Source organism: Magnolia sinica, chromosome 10 (genome assembly GCF_029962835.1).
Source record: "Magnolia sinica isolate HGM2019 chromosome 10, MsV1, whole genome shotgun sequence".
In the NCBI taxonomy this organism is placed as follows: Eukaryota; Viridiplantae; Streptophyta; class Magnoliopsida; order Magnoliales; family Magnoliaceae; genus Magnolia; species Magnolia sinica.
In genome coordinates this window covers 82425496-82442936 of record NC_080582.1, presented here as the reverse complement: position 1 = coordinate 82442936, position 17441 = coordinate 82425496, and the positions used below count along the sequence as shown (strand labels likewise).

Sequence of the window (17441 nt, the reverse complement as noted above, 5' to 3'; positions counted from 1 at the left end):
TTCTCCCCTGGTATGAGTGGAAAATCTTAATTGTCCATGTGATGCAGCACCCATGAAACCCCCAGGTCCCTTTGAGCCGTCGATTTGAGAGTCATACAGCACACGATTCATGGTTGTGCAGTTCCCATACTGACTTTAACTAGGATTGTCCAATGAGTATTTAACAGCTGCAATTCGGCCCATATGAAAACTGCAATGTGGTAAAAAAAAAAGTTGGACGGATCAGATAGATATATACATGACCATCAATAGAAGTTGCCATTTTTTATATGGGTATTGCTGGTACCTGTGCTCATGAAGTCACTTCCATTTCCTTCCTACTAGCAGTCCTGAAACTCAGCACAGGTACAAGATCTGGACCAGTCATCTTATAACCTGCCATGGATAGGTTGGTTGATCGTTGCTGCCGACTGTAATGACCACAAAATGGACCGTTGGTGGGACCTCTTTCTTTGCCTATCCATTTTGTAATCCTCAAAGGTGCTGACTGGAGAAAGTCTCTTTTGCAGTGATTAGTAAGAACACATGAATTGGTACAATCCTTGCAAGGAATGTTAGCTTAATGGTTCAGATGTTTCCCAATAGAGCTAATAAACACCTGATGGAACCCTGTTTCCCTGACACAACAGCAGGTGGGGCCCATGATCATTACCCACCACCTTGCAGATGTCAGAGTATCTTCACCCCATGATCCGCTCCAAAGCCGTCTTCTAATGCATTGCTTTTGTTGAGTGCTCCTCATGTCCTCGATACTCGCCAGGCCTGCTCCAGTGGTCCAGTTCCTTCCAATGGCTACTTCCAAGACAAAAAAAAAAAAAAAGAGCAGAGTAAACAACATTTTCTAATCATCTCATCAATATCAATGCATTTGTTTGAGTGCTCCCCATGTCCTCGATACCCACCGGGCCTGCTCCAGTGGTCCAGTTCCTTCCAATGGCTACTTCAAGACCCAAAAAAAAAAAAAAAAAAGCAGAGTAAACAACATTTTCTAATCATCTCATCAAGATCAAACACACAAAATACCTGACCGTTACTCCCCGACATCAATTTCAAAAGCACGACTCGGGAGCAGTTTTAATTGTCAACAGAGACAGCTTTCCCCCTCTGCATTTGACGTGGCATGGCATAATTTCTTATAGATGAAGAAAAGGTGGCACACTCGGTGTATCAGGCTTCACCTTCGAAGGTCACCAATCTGCGTATGGCCCACGAAACTTCCTCATCTGATAATAGTAGCTCTTTTCTTTCATTTAGCTCCTGAAAGGTAGCCCGATTTCCAGCATCGTGCCACACACAGTGGACTTATTGCCGACTGCTAAAACCACGCCGATAGGAAAAGCTAACAGGTGAAGCATTACAGGCTGAATTCAACATAGATGTCTGCCTAAAGCACTGCAAATAAGCTCTCTCCAGCCGCTGATAGAATCCTCGACTCCACCTGATTCCTCGGGGGTTGATCAAGGCATTTCCATGAAGAAATGGGCCACCATTATTTATCAATTCCATCTAAAGCAAACATTGTTTGTTAGCTCCAGCCAATGCAATTTGTCATTCCTGATTATACTTCCTTCTGTAACCATGTAAAGTCACTAGATTTTTCAACAAACAAAAGACCAAGCACCATGACTCAGCATCCCCTTCAAGGCCCTTGACAAGCCAGATCAGGACAGCCCGACCCCAAGCACATTTAGTAATCGGCACCTCAATAGAAGATTTGACAAAACCTAGGCCCAGGCACAACCCGAGGGTCTCTATCAGCGGACCAGAAAGATTTTGAAGCCAAAGGGTGAAGCCCTTCTCTCAAAGCAACAGCCTCAACTCTACTTGCGCCACCCTCACCCACATTTCCCGAGAACGAGAGAGCAATCAACCCATTTCCGCCTCTAACCACTCCCACAATCCCACTCTTCCATATTAACAAGATTAATTCAGTTTCCACCATCTAAAAGGAGCATCACCAAACAACAGTTATTTTCAATTTATTTTCAGTTGGGGCATTGACTATTTACCACCGAGGATCAATCCTGAAGAAGTCCAAGATAACCATCACCCGAAATTCCACATGCACGGGAGACAAGTTCAACCCCGTCCTCCGGTGGAATTCATTAAGCACTTCTACAAAAGTTGTCTTTAACTCTCCTAACAAACACTGGAATAACACAAGAAAACCCATAGGTACTCGGCACCTTGTCTTTACCAAGATTCATCACTACATTTCTTTTTCATCCACAAACTCATCCAAACTAATCTGCTCAATCCAGTGAAATTTTTTCTAACTGTAAATTATCAAGAAGATGCAGGATCACCTTCTCCTTGTGGATATTTTTTTAAATCTCTTTCTAGTTTACATGATTGCTTCTCCAATTTTCACCCTAGAGAGATTTTGTTCTCCTGGCATTGGCAATCCAATGGTAAAAGGTGGCATTCCTATCTCCTTTTAACCCCAAGGACTTCAACTATTGCCTCCAAGCAATTCTTCAAATCTAATTGTCTCATTACTAATTGCCTGTCTCCAAGCAATTCGTCAAATCTAATTATTATTTAATAGATAAGAGAGCATTTATTAGAAATGAAAAGGATCCAGGGATCCAACGTATAAAGCTAGGAAAAACAGAGATCCAACATACAGAGCTAGGAAATACAAAGGCCCCAGGCCATATTTGCAGTGAAAAGACCATGCTCTTCCATTTAAATGAACTGTTTAACTGAATGGAAACAGCCAAAATTATCCCGTAAGGTTGAACAAATCATTCCCAATCTTTTTTTTAAAAAAAAAGGGGCAGTATACAGAATTTTGAGGACACAGACACCTGTTCAACAACTGTTTTATGAAATTCTCTTTCAACATTATTCGCTGATACTCTTTTTCTCCCCCTTTTGTTTTTTTTTTTTTTTTTTAATAGTAAAAGAAGAAGAAGACATTTGTGGGACCTTTATCCCTTAGTCAGGCAGCTGAGTTTCCTCAATTTGATCAAGAATCAGATCATCGCTTTCTTCTACCTTCCTAAGAGTACCCACTTCCTAAGAGTCTTCTCTTCAGGCTCTTAAAGCTTTCTTCATAATTTTGAAACAGACCAACCATCAGAACCTAAATTCTGTCCCACACTTCTCCACCATATTGTAAACCTAGGAATTTGAATGCGCAAGGGCCTCAGGAGCACTTCTGCACTGAGTATTAGAGAACTATGAAGTTTGGGAAGGGCACTTAGTGGATGTTGATGCAATTCCCAATACGAAGAAATGAAGAACCTATCAAATCTGCACATAGATGGGACTACTTGGTTATTGCACCGAGCAAATAACGCCCATTCCATTGGGAAGTTAATCCCAATTAATGGAATCCAGAAGATAATATAATGCTAGAATGTACACGCATACCTTGTATTGAAATTTACACACAAGAATATGATTGTGTCCAAATCCATGCAATGCACTAGAAGAGATCCCATGGGCTTTAAACTTGTCCAATTCATCCCAAACGGCCTTGCTATTGTTTTTCAGCACAGACCACAAACAGATCTACCCGGCCACTTAAATCATCATCTTTGTTTCACAAGAGAGATTGAAACAGCAAATTCACTGATCCCACTATCAGAAGTGATTGTCCCAAACTTCCAAAATTCCCCCCAGCCAAACCTTTCCATGGGAATGTTGCGCATCCCAATGCAACCAAATGTGTGACACACAACAGATCTAGAGCGGGTCCCACCCAATCACAAGTTCCGCACATTTGGACCCCCCCAATGAGCACACGTATCTGCATGATCACACATGGCCCCTTTTTCTCCCTTCATGATTACTGATGCTTTCCTTTAGTTATTGTTTTCCTCGGGCATTGTAAAGACCAGAATACTAGTAATAGTCAGATCTGCCCGTATCACTAATCATGGTTTCCACGTGATCTATGAACCAGATCCATTGATCCGTTTTTACTTTAATGGCCATATCTACCCATATAACAAGATCAGCATTTTGCACACAATCGCCAAGCCAGTTCGATTCCAAAACTTCACGTGTTCTTACTCATGCAATCCTCAGTTCAGGTCGGGGACCCATGACAATCAATGGGCAAATCTACAGTTATATGCACAAGTAGTGGGCATAGCTATAGTCCTGAGAGGGATGGAGATAAGAACCATGAATACTCTTGTGACAAATAATAGAAGTGATGATGAAGCAAATGAATGGCACATGAAAAGTGATTCACCAGTCCAAGAAGCTTCTATAGAAGGAAAGGGTAAGGGCAATAATACTTGTCCTTGTGCACTTTAGGACCATCTAGAAAGTTTCATCGATGCTTCCGGCCCATCCATCACCATCAAATGGACCCACTTTGGTTGTGGGATTGGATGTAAAATGGCCCATCTCAAGATAGGTTGGTTATTTTGGGAGAATTGCATCCAGGGGAATCTTTAATAAGATCTTATGTGTCATTAAGTCATTAGTATTTAGTAGGTTTTTATTTTGGGAAGATCTTTTGAGATTTAGAATCATGTTAGTAGTTATTTACCTTTATGGATTTGAAATTTAGGCATCATTTTAAGGATATGTTTTAGATCTAAAATTTGTTAAAGTCTGCATTTGAAAGATCCCTTTAGATCTCTATCTTTTGTGTGCAAGCATTAAAAGACCTCTAAGATGTAAAACCACCTCACACATCTTAAACAAGTGAGATTTCGAAGAGAAGCAACCACCACGGCCCTCTTCCAAGACTTCCTATCCTCACTCGAGGGATCAATGGTTACATCCTGAAGTGAAGTCATAAAGATGCCAAAACCCCGCAATTGATCTTGGTTTAAATCTCTTCAATGAACTACATTCCACAATGTGGCTCCTCCCAAGATCTCACAGCAATACACAACCATGACCTCTTTGTTCGTAGCTACAGAGAAAAGCAAGGGGAAAGAGGTTTCTGACCAAGTATCCCCAAGCCAAATATCCTTCCAAAATTGGATTCTATTTCCCTAGCCCACAACAAAGCAAGTTCCTTCCTCAAACAAGCACCCAACTTTGTTTGGAGTGTGTGTACTAACATGGGTGTGTACTAACAAGCTAACTTAAAGAAAAAAAAAAAGAAAAAAAGAAGCAAGCTCCCAACTTTGTTTGGTATTGACCAACCTTAATGGCCAGCTCTCGTCCTAATGATGCTTATTGCCCTCCACACATTAGAGCATGTATTCCTAAACAGCAAAACAGAGAACCACTTCCCCTCACCCGAACTACCATACTTACCAAAGATGCCATCTCTCCACAGCCATATCATAAGAAGAGCCCAGATTTTCTCCCCACTGACACCACCCTACCCCTTTGGCTTTTGAACATATTCCCAATTAACAAGAAACTTATGTCCATCTTCTCTTCCCTCCCATAAGAAAACCCTTTGAATTTTCTCAATCTTCCTTGCAACGCTCGCTGGCATTTTAAAAAGAGATGGTCTGTAAAGAGGAAGAATTGAGAGGGCGGATTTAATCACATGATCCTCACCCAAAGACATAGGATTTCTTCCTTTTAGCAAATTCTCTTTACATTCTTTACACAATAGGATCTCAAAATGAGACACATTCGCATCCTCCCGATCGAGAGGCAACATTTGCATTCTCCCGATAGCTGAATCCAAGAAGAAGAAAAAAAAAAGGTGCCAAAAGTCTTCAAAACTTTATACTCATAGGTCTCTTAGGTGGTCTGTACAAGATATAGGCTAAGATGCTGGCATTTCGATTCCACGCGGTCATTGGGGAAGTTATATCTCCATCACAAGGGGCTTTTGTAGAAGGAAGACGAATTATGGATTTTGGATTGCTTAAGTGCGCCGGCACATTGAGTGAATAAGTGGGCACCAAGTCCCAAGCTACTAACACTGCGTGTGAAACGCCTCTATCCTGCCTCCGAATACTTTTGACTCGGATTGTGACATAAATTATAAAATGGGGATATGTTTCGAGAAGACACAGAGATCCAACAAGCTCTGGGACTTGAAGGCGGCCCCTACTGTGAATTTTACATCATCTCCACCTCAGGTGGGTTGCATGTCAGTCGTCTGCTGGGCTCGAGTGGGAGCATCTGTTAACACACACACAAAAAAATAAAATAAAATAAAATAAAATAAATGTTACACTTTATAAGTTACTGAAAATTGCAAAGCGCACATGGCCCGTGTTTGAGACAACGGATCAAGGGTCAACCAATGTCTGATTAAGGCAATTTTTGAGCCCTTGGAAAGATTATCAAATCAACTTTTACCCAAAATTTGTTTCACGTCAATCCAACTTGTAACAAGGGAGATCTGCCCTGATTACCACAGATATAGTGCTGATCAGGCAGCTGCGAGTGAGGACGCCTAAGCCATATCACAGGTCCCATTTGGTGGGCCAGACGACATCCGATCGGCCTAATTCCAAGCATGTATCGTAGCTCTTTGAGTTAGCTTTCCAATTAGTACAAGATCGCCCCGATCCGACCGTTGACGAGGGAGTTATGTGTTTTACCAAAGTCACTCCATGTAGAGTGTAAAAACGGGAATTAAACGAAGTGATGATGTGGTATATCATATATCAAGCATCTCCAAGCTGGCGACGGTTGCAATCCAATTGTCCTTTAATTCTTGAGAGTCAATTGAAACACGTCATGTGGCAGGAACTCCTCCCACTCCTCTATAAATAGGAGAGCCTTCCCCCCATTTGCAATACAATTTAAAAGAATGAGACTTCCCTCCAAATTCTTCTCTCCCTCTTTTTCTCTTCTCTTTTTCTCCTTATCAAACTAAGGTCACATCTGAGATCATATAGCTAGTGATCAGTAGCCAAAAGAAATCAGCAGTCGCGATCTGCGTCTAGCAATCTTGGATCTGGTCGTGGACAGTTATCAACGTCAAGCATATAGAGCCATAAAGATAAGATCAGCACCTAAGCTATCATCAGATCTGGGATAAGATCATATCAGCAATCCATGCAAGAAGATCAGTGATTTACAGAGATCGAGATCAGTAATGGAGCTCGGATTTCTCATTCTTTCAGATTTCGATCTTCTTCTCCTACTACAGATTTTCTTCTTCCTTTCTCTTGTTTCTTCTTCTGAATCAGCTATGATCCGATCAAGCTTACTAAGATTTGATCGAATCAGCTTCGATTTGATAAAATCAGTAGAGACCTGCTTAGATCTACTGAGATCTGATTGAATCAGTAACAGATCAATGGCATCTGTTACAATCTAATTGAACCAGATGTGAGTTCATCGGACCAACTACAATTTGATCATATCAATCAGATCTATTGGAAGGATCTTCGAATTTCTGTAATCTTTATATTCAATTAGATTTTCTTCCAACTTTCTCTTGTTTTTAATCTCTCAGGTCAGAAGCTACAGAGCCAGATCTGGAAATCCATTTATCATTGATCTAAATCAAATTCCTCCATCAGATGAGACGTCCAGAAGATCAAACCTCGATTTGGAGTCGTATCCACCAATCGGCCATGGAAGGAATCCATTTCTATGATCTACTGCACTTGGCTTCTCCAGCAGCCAAAAGGATCTGTCTCCGATAATCCGAACCATCCAAAAGTTACCCATCATCCATGATCAGCAGTAAGCAAGGGCAGTCATCACACCCATTTCTCTCTTGTTGGCGCTGAAACCAGAAGGGCAGTGATCAACCCTTCACCCTCCATCGTTCATTGTATCCGGGATTCTGGGAACCAGCAATTGCCTATGAGTTACTCATTCGCCCAAGATCGTGGTAGCTATCCACATTACAGGAAGTAGTTCTCCCTTTTACACCAACAGATGCGATCTGGTTACTTATGATAGCAACTTGAGATTCGATGTTATGTGTGAATCTCCATCACACATTAAATCACAATAGTCTATCTCTCACTTCATGAGTGTTGTGGACCCATCTGATAAACCACGGTCCATTTGATCAGTCTTCAGCCCATCTGGTCATGCCTAGATTCAAAACATCCCACAGTCCAGATTCGCACCATTCATGGTCCGGACTTAACACCATTTCACAGTCCAAATCGGGACTCAGTTCAGGCCCTGTTTGTAGCCCACTTGTGGCCCAAGCTACTGGCCATCTTGCTGGCCCATTTACAAGTTGTGGCCCAGATCCAGGCCCTTTCACGGCCTAGATCTCAGCCTATGGACAATCCAATCCCATGCTCGGCAAGTAGCCCACTTCATGTCCAATATACGGCCCATCTTAAGACATGCTTCATGGTCCAGATTAAGACCTATCAGCTTGTCTAATAGCCTATTTACGACACAGATCACAGTCTGTGACTTAGGCCCACCTACTAACCAGATCTCAACCGCTAATTTCTTTTGGCCACCGATCATTGGCTGTCCACTTCCAGATCTAAGATTTGGACGATCTTTAGATCTAACCTTGGTTTGAGAATGATGAGAAAATGAGGGAGAGAAGAATTTAGAGGCAAGTCTCTTCTTTTAAATTGTGTTGTAAATGGGGGAAAGGTTCCCCTATTTATTGAGGAGTGAGAAGAGCCCCTACCACGTGGGGCGCTCTAATTGACTCCCAAGAATTAGAGGACAGCTGAATTACAGTTGTCGCCAGCTTGGATATGCTTGCTATGTGGCATGACACGTCATCACTTCACTTAATTTTCGTTTTCATATACTCCACGGAACGACCTCGGTAAAATGTTTGTAACTCCCTTAGTAAAATGATTGTAACTCCCCTTTATGGCTTTACAAGCCATGCTCATGTATCATCATGCATATCATGCCACCTCATACACAGCCGCGTCTATGCACATTGTATTGTGTCTCATCTCATTCATAGGCCTTGAGCTGCCCAAAGATGAGATAGCTTGGCCTCGACCTCAAAGACATCAAGGCCCTCTAATCGCCCTAGCAGACCCCTTTATCCCCTTCGCCGAGGTTGATAGCACGGGGAACCTTGAAGGTTTGTGATCATTCAACACGTGCATGTCAATCATATCATCATCCCTCACACATATGCCTGCTCGTACGATGAGCTGAGAAAGGTTGATTGTCGAGGAAAGCTATAACTCTATGGCCTATGAGCCCCGACTCCCTGTCGTACGGCCACAAGTTTAACCAGTCTAACAAAGCTAGGAAGCTCCCTGCCCACCATGCTGACTTGTACTATTACGTGATGAGCCTATGATGCCAACATCACTTTAGCCATGCTAGAGATACAAGCTGACATTCATAAGTATATCAAGACAAGACATCACTCACTGATTGATCACTCATCTTTCAAATTGTGCCTGTCGCTACCCACTCCGCATAGAGAGCATATTGAGGCCCCAAGCTAGTGATCCTAAGCACCAAAAGGCTAAATAGGTACCTTTGACAGCTAAGGCTATCATTACATAGCATGAGTATAACACCATGCATCTCATGACAGCCCATTGAGCTTTGCTTTAGAATCAATGGTTTTTCCTATGGAATAATTAAGGGTGACGTTTGTACCATACCTAGAATGTACATGCATCCATAGAAATAAAATAGCCCATGGTTTGCTTCCCTCCTACCTCTTACATGTTGGTGAATGTTTCGTGAACCATTGTGAAAGGCCTCGAACCAAACACCACACGTTCCACGTGCTGATCCCAAAATCGGGTTAACAAGAGGATGTGTGGATCGGGAAAATCTCTCCAACTAGCATTCCCTATAGTCGCTCAACTCTTCGTAGGAAGGAATATTCTAGTGTCAAATTGTTGCTCTTATTTTGGAAATAATGTTGTTTGGTCCCCACCATGCCGGAGGAACATGTTGGACAAAGGAGTTTGTAAGGTTTCTCAATTGCCTTCACCTATGCATGATGGTGAGTGAAGATAGAGACAAAATGATCTGGTTAAAGGATAAATCGGAAAGCTTCTCTTTTGTAAGGCTTCTCGATTGCCTTCACTTATGCATGTTGGTAAGTGAAGATAAAGACATTGATTTTGTTAAAGGAAAAACCGGGAAGCTTCCCGGTTCGGTTCTTCTATGATTTCTTTTGCTCTTCGAACGAGGATGGCTCCAATGTGTGCTTGGCCAACGTTTGGCATTGTGGGGCTCCCCTTAAGGTTGCAGCTTTCGGATGGCTCATTGGAAGAAGGAAAATACTTGCCATCAACAACCTTCAAAGGAGATCAATGGTGTTGCCCAATGTATACATGATGTGCAAGGCAGACACTGAACCTATAGACCATCTCTCCAGCCATTGTCTGTTCGTTGGATAGGTTTGGAGTTGCTTCTTCAAACTCTTTGAAATGTCCTAGGTTATGTTAAATTCGGTTGGGGAGTTATTCCTGCTCAAGCACGAAGTGGGATTAGGGAGAAATGTAAGAGCTATTTGGAATTTTGGAGATTGGCTTTGCTAGCCTCATTATGGGCAAGTTGGGGTAAAAGGAATGGGAGGGGAGGTGCTTCCGCAATAACTCCTCCAAAGTGGGAGAGATCTTCTACAAAGCTAAACTTCTTGTTGTGAAATAGGCTTCTTGTATATAATCTTTGAAGATGGTAATTTTCTTCTCCTTCAATTGTAGTTTTTGCACCACCTGAGTGTTTTCTCAATAAAATTCATCGTCACCCTTAAAAAAACATCAGAATAATTGCAAGACAACGTGACGTAGGCAAACAAGACTGGACAAAGCCTGCCCTAGACAAGTTGTCTATGTCCTAGGATTAAAATTTTGCTGTTATCAAACATGCCCTAAAGCTTTCTTTGGTATGAATATGAAACAAAATTACTATTGTACAAAAGTTTAGTACCAAGGAGTAATCATCACATCTTTTGCCCTTACTTAATTTAAGTGATGAAGATATCAAAATTGTTCATAAAAGAAATCCATAAATTGCTACATTTTTAATATTATGGTTTAATTGCTAAAGGACAAGAAAAGGAGAGGATATTTTTTAATTTTTAATTTTGAAGGACAAGAAAATGAGAGAAATTTGTAAATAAAAAGGTGTAATAGTTGCACTTTTGCATTAAATGTTCCTGCCATAATATATTTTTTTATCCTACTACTAAACTATGTCAGCATACCCTGGATAACAAAATACTTTGGCTTTTGGAGCACTTAGGTAGGTTAGATGATGTGTACATCCCATGGAGCAGCATCAACAAAAATAATATGGATCTAGGATCACAACGTGCTTGCAACCAGCTCGAAAACTCCCAAAAGCATGTGCTTCCCACCACCTACTAACAAAACATTGGAAATATGGGTGCCAATGCTCAATTGGTAACCCCGAGCAGTTAGGCATTGGTGGACTGGTTCAAGACAAGCATAAGGCATTAGAATTCCGGTTGGTGAATGAGATTCTAACCATGCCGAGTTGATAACTATTTGTGTGACCTTCAGATGGTGCAATAATTCTTTATGGGCCATCCCGTAGAAGTGGAAGGAGATTTGAGGAGTGTTGTCAACTGAGCATCTGCTTCACGTACGGCTTCTACTTTCTAGGAAGAGATGACCTACTGTTACTGAGATTAAGGCTTTGGACTTTGTTGGGTCAACTTTTTTTCGTGTTACTCCTACATATGGGAACTCAATTGCAGATTCTCTTGCCAAAGACTGTATCCAGGTCATCTCTTATAAAAGTTTGTCTCTATTGATAGTCTTTCTTTCCTTTTCTTTAATAAAATTTCACTCTATCAAAAAAATATGGCTACCTAGGCTAAAAAAGGAAGTGTGAGTGGAGGTTTTTTGTAGCTCCACATAGACCCGTTGGATTCCTAGTTCAATATAGCGAGTCTTTTGTAGATGCAAGGAGGGATGAAGCACAATTCAGTCTGTGCATATTTTCACGATTCCCAATGTGCTAAAATGACCCTAGACATGCTAAAAGAAATCTCCCAAAGAGAAGCAAACAAAATTGGATCTTCCCTTCTCAAAATAAAGGATAACCATCCAATCTAAACAATGTGGGAGGCATATGGTGGTTGGAACACGTAACTCTATATGTTTGGAGAATGAACAAAGATTCAAAAGGGTTCAAAGAAAACTATGTCAAGGTTTAATCATTGGGATGTCCTTTTCTCATCAGAGCATACACACATAAAATGGTTCTTCAGTTCTACCAATCTCCCTTCCACGAAAAGTCATTGAAATTGCCACCATGTAGAATCTAGAATCTTCTCACTAACTCCTCCCTTGTCACAATTGCATTCTGAAACAACTAAAAGCTTCAGGTAACCTGGCCATCTTAAAATGGCTCCTCAGTTCTACCAAGCTCCTTTCCACTATACCAAAAAGAGAAGATATCAAAATCACCACTACTTTAATGGTGATAGAACTAAGGACTCGACGTGGTCAACAATATCTCTATATTGGTTCTTCACCTTACTATGTCTTGTTTCTTCTTTTCCTTCAGATTATCAGGAAAATAATAACAATAATAATAATTTTCTTGCCCCCGTACTTTAATAGTATCTTTTGTAATACCATCATTTTCTTATAAACTAATAGCTAAAATTAAATCCATGAAAGTATCATCTACAGAAACGTCATTTGTACCAGTAATTCCAAATCAAGATGTCGTCATACATTCATATGAAAACAATTAAAATTTCAAAACAAATCCCACTAAAAAAATCTGTACATACCACAATTTGCGCCTTCACATTAGATTTCAAAGCTTTGAATTTTCCATTACACATTCAAACAAATTAGACACTGTACGAAATAACACAAAACGTACTATTTATTGAATGGGCTAACTAAAGAAACATCAGCAAAGAACAAAAAAATGTTTCTATGTAAGCACAAACTGGATAAGAATAAATCAAACCCAGTTCAAAAATATTACAAACATGATTGCCACACTCTCCGAAAACCACAAATGATGAGAGAACAAGATGGGGAGAAGAAGACAGCCATTTAACTCAGGTCAATTGCACATATAAATCCCACTTGTGTACCTGTGATTCACTTGGTAGAAGTCTGGCTTGTCATCGGAAACTGGCCTTAGAGAAATCCCAGAAAGCGTGGTAGCTCCTTGCACCAAGAACTTCACAAAACCAATAATGTCAATCTCTTCCCCTGACTCCAGCTCGCTAGGATCGATGGGCATCTGTGCTCTTAGATGTCCAGAAGGGGAATATCCTGAACATGCCATCACAATTCCCTCTCCGCCCGATTCAAAACTGCCTTCGATGACACCTTAAGCAATGTAGGGTCCACGGGCAGCTTCAAAACAAACATCACATCGTGCAATGGTTTTTCAAGGGGAGCTTCAATAATAATAAAAAGACCGTTATGGCTATTACGGCTCATATCGCAAGGGTAAGTGATGGTTGTTACAGCCACCGTTACTGTTATAGAATACCTTTCACTTCCGAGTGCTTAGCTAAATAAATAAAAGGCAGGAATTCAGTGTGCAATGCACACACCAGGAGACATTGTGCACATATCCTCCCACAGCACATACAATTCTCTGTGTGCACATTCCGCTTGAAGTTGCACCCATAAACAAATTCAAGGAACTCTATCACGACGGAATACTGATTAAATTACTAAAAAATCATGATTAACTCTATAATCCTTCTTAGGAACATACCCTGCCTTCTTCATCTTCTGATAAAGATCTTGAAGCAAGTAATAGATCTCCTTAGCTTGGCCATGAGACTTATCACCAACCACAAACACATGGACCCTATTACCTACTTCAATCCAACTACACCCAGGCTGCTTTTTCAATCCTTGATCTTTCATCTTCAATCTCACTTTAGCTGCTTCTTTCCATCTACCAGCTGATGCATATATATTAGATAATAACAAGTATGTCCCAGTATTGGTGGGCTCCACCTCTAAGAGCTGTTTAGCTGCATGTTTCCCTATCCTCACATTCCCATGGACACTACACCCACCTAGAAGTGCCCCCCACACACACGCGGATGGTTTATTCTTCAGTCGGCCGATGAATTCCACAGCCTCCTCAAGTCGTCCAGCCCGTCCACATAGATCAACCAAGCATGCATAATGGTCTTCTCTCACTTCGATTGATGGATTTCTCATCAATTCATTGAAATACTCCATCCCTTCATCAACTAGGCCTGAGTGGCTACACGCGGATAGCACCCCAACGTAGGTGACATCATCGGGTTTGAATCCATTTTCCCTCATCTCATCAAACAAACAGATCGCTTCTCTGCCGTAACCGTGGTGGGCATATGCAGCAATCATCCCATTCCAAGATATCAAGTCCTTTTGGTTTGAACGATCAAACATCTCTCTGGCAATGCTGATCTCACCACATTTTGCATACATGCTTATGAGAGCCGATTCAACGAAGGTGTTGAACTGAAAGATGGTTTTGTTTATGATCTGATGAATTTGCTTTCCTTCGCCGAGACCAGCCAAACTGCTACAGGCACTCAAAACACTTACAAAAGTTCCTTGGTTGGGTTTAATTCCATCGTTCAACATTCGTGAGAAGATCTTCATGGCCTCCTCGCTCTGCCCATCTTGCACATAGCCTGTGATCAAAGAAGTCCAAGTAACCACATTTCTTTCCTGCATTTCATTGAATAATTTCCGAGCACGTCTCAAATCCCCATTTTGGATAAACCCCGTAATCATCGCATTCCATGACGGAAGGTCCCTTTCAGGCATCCTCTCAAAGAGATAGAAAGCTTCATCCAGCCTCAGATTCTGTGCATAACCCGCGATCATTGCATTCCAAGACACCACATTTCTCTCAGGCATCTGATCAAAAAGGTTGCGAGCTTCATCAATCCTACCATTCTGGGAAAGACCAGCAACCATTGCTGTCCAAGAAATCACATCTCTCACCGGCATCTGATAAAAAAGCCGCCATGCTTCCTCAATTCTCCCTTCTTGGCCCAACGCTGTAATGATCGTATTCCAAGAAACCACATTTCTTTCAGGCATTTTCTGAAACAAATCATAAGCAGAATCAACACACCCATTCTTCGCATACCCAGAAAGCATTGTGTTCCAAGAAACGACATTTCTTTCAGGCATTTCTGCAAACAACCTCTCAGCATCCTCAATCTGCTTAAAACGGAAGTACCCAGCAAGCAATGCTGTCCACGTAACAACGTTCTTCTTCGCTGCACTTTCATCAAACAGCCGGCGAGCCTCTTTTATCAAGCCACATTTGATGTACCCAGAAATCAGAGCCGTCCAAGTGACAACATCTCTTTCAGGCATTTCATCAAACAAGCGTCGGGCGTCGGAGATCTTCCCTTCTCGGCTGAGTTGGTTGATCATCCAATTCGACCGAGCAATGTTCTGGTCAAGGCTGACATCTCTCTGAGATGTGGAAATTCTAGGAGGCAAGCTCGATGAGCAGTGCAGATTGCGGGAATGGAAGATGATGGCATCGTCTGCAAGGTGGGTTCGTGATGAAGGGCAGAGATTGGATAAGGAAACGAGAGGTAGAAGAGAAGGAAAAACCGAAGATTTTGAAAGGTTTTTAACGTGCAGTAGAAAGCATAAGAGTGGGGGGGAACGGATCGATGCTAACATCTCATAGCGAAGGGATTGAAAAAAAAAAAAATCAAATCCAAGAAGATATATACGGAGTTTGCCACCACACGTGCGCCCTCCTCCACACGCACTCATGCACGTCACCCACGTGCCAAACCAGCAATTGCGTGGACGGTCCAACTCTATAAGGGCCTGTTTGGCCGGACCAATTCCATAGGATTAGGAGGGATGGAATTGTTTTTAAGGTAATGATGGTGGTGTCAGTGGATGTCCTGTAATTCCATGGGATTGGTCGAATTCCAGGATGGAATCCAGGCGCGTTTGGGATGGCGGTGGGATTTGGTGTAATCCTCCGATTTCAGCCTGCCAGTGTTTGGGTGAAGGATTTCATGGCTTTTGGTAGGAGCCTGCAGGCATGCCGCTGCGTCAGAGGATGTCGTGGATTGTAGAAAGAGAGCTCGAGGTTTAACAAGAGTTAAGTGAGAGAAAATAGAGAAATATCAGAACTTGGGAGATGGGTTTTTCCATTCTGCTAAAAACGGAGAAAGAGAGAGGTTCAACGATGGTTTTGGGGAGAGAGGGGGGTTTTGGGACGCGGATTTCTTTTGCAGGAAGTTCCTGCGTAGGAAACCTAGGTGGGGCCCACCGTGAAGACTATGAGAAATCCACCTCGTTCATCCGTTTTGTGAGCTCATTTTAGGATTCGAGACAAAAATTGAACAGTATTAAAGATGCAAATGGGACTCACTAATGGAAATTTTGGGTAGGGAAGTTCCTACCGTTGAAACCTCCCCGGGGTCAACAGTTATGTTTAAATGCAATCCATACCGTTCAAAACGTCATTCCTATGGGGATTAACTGAAAAACAAATATTACCCTGATTCAGAACTTCTGTGGCCCCACAAATATTTCAACCATGGAAGTTCAATCCTCACTTTTTCGGCCCACTTGAGTATTGGATCCGGTTCATTTTTTATCAGTTGTACAAAAATGAGCTCACAAAACGGATGGACGGGGTGGATTTCTCACATACTTCACGGTGGGCCTCACCTAAGTTTCCAGCGCAGAAAGTAGGAAATCCGCGGCCGGATTTTGGTAGGGCGAGGGATGAGCGAAGCTAGGGGGAATTATCCCTTCTATCAGAGTTGCAGTTTACGTAGGGGTTACTCATCCAGCCATCCAAATATGCAGTGGATGGATATTGGGATCCAATCCCACTTAAAACGGTCTACTTCCATCCATCGCAGCGGGCCAAACATGCCCTAAGACCCAAGACCCATCCTCGATTAGGTTATACCCAAGGCTGAGCTCAAAAAATTAGTTGCACCGGACCCTACCGGGCATGAAAATTTATTAAACCCCTCCGTTGATCGAGTGGGCCACACCCACAAAAAAAAATAAAAATAGACATCTCAAAAAAATGAAATCCAATGGTCTATCAGGCGATTGGAAGGATTGGATGTCCAAATGAAGCCCTGGACGGATCAAGTTAAAATGACATGAGCCTAAGCTTAGCCGCAATATTGGATCTGGGTATAGATGTGAGCGTAAGCTCTGTTCACAAGCCAAGCTAACATGGCCAAACCCAAACCAATCCATAACCCAGGACCACCCACCCATTAGGCCTAATCATGAATCATTAATCCCTAATCAATCTGATCTCGAGGTTATGACCCACCTACAGTGGGCCCCACCTTCTGGACATTACAATCGAGTAACAAATCGTGCCATGTATACAAGTGTGCATGCCACATATGTGTGTGTGTGTGGGCGCGCGCGCGGGACCCATGAGTTCAAGCTGTGTGAGCCCCACCGTGATGTATGTCGAACATCAACACCGTGTATTTGATGGTTCCCTTTAAATTATGGAATATCCCAAAAATCACCCTGGAACTCAGGTGGGCCATACCATCTAAAATCATGTGAAGACATCCTAAAACATATAAAAGCATGGGGTAGGGCTCACTTGAAATTTTGATGCGTCCGAAACTTGGTCTGACCCCTCATCCAAGT

At 42.1% G+C, this 17441-nt stretch overlaps 1 protein-coding gene across 1 annotated transcript; it reads right to left on the bottom strand.

The window, feature by feature from the left end:
- Positions 1–289: 289 nt before the first annotated feature.
- Positions 290–15792, bottom strand: LOC131217170 (pentatricopeptide repeat-containing protein At2g35030, mitochondrial-like). Its single transcript, XM_058211967.1, has 2 exons — positions 12896–15792; positions 290–792 (listed from the first exon to the last, which is right to left on the bottom strand). The coding sequence occupies exon 1, from the start codon at positions 15561–15563 to the stop codon at positions 13482–13484; it is 2082 nt and encodes a 693-aa protein (XP_058067950.1). The 5' UTR covers positions 15564–15792; the 3' UTR covers positions 290–792; positions 12896–13481.
- Positions 15793–17441: the final 1649 nt, after the last annotated feature.

Excerpts from the sequence above, each read along its gene's own strand:
- LOC131217170 (XM_058211967.1), bottom strand. The coding sequence starts at position 15,563 with ATGAGTGCGTGTGGAGGAGGGCGCACGTGTGGTGGCAAACTCCGTATA.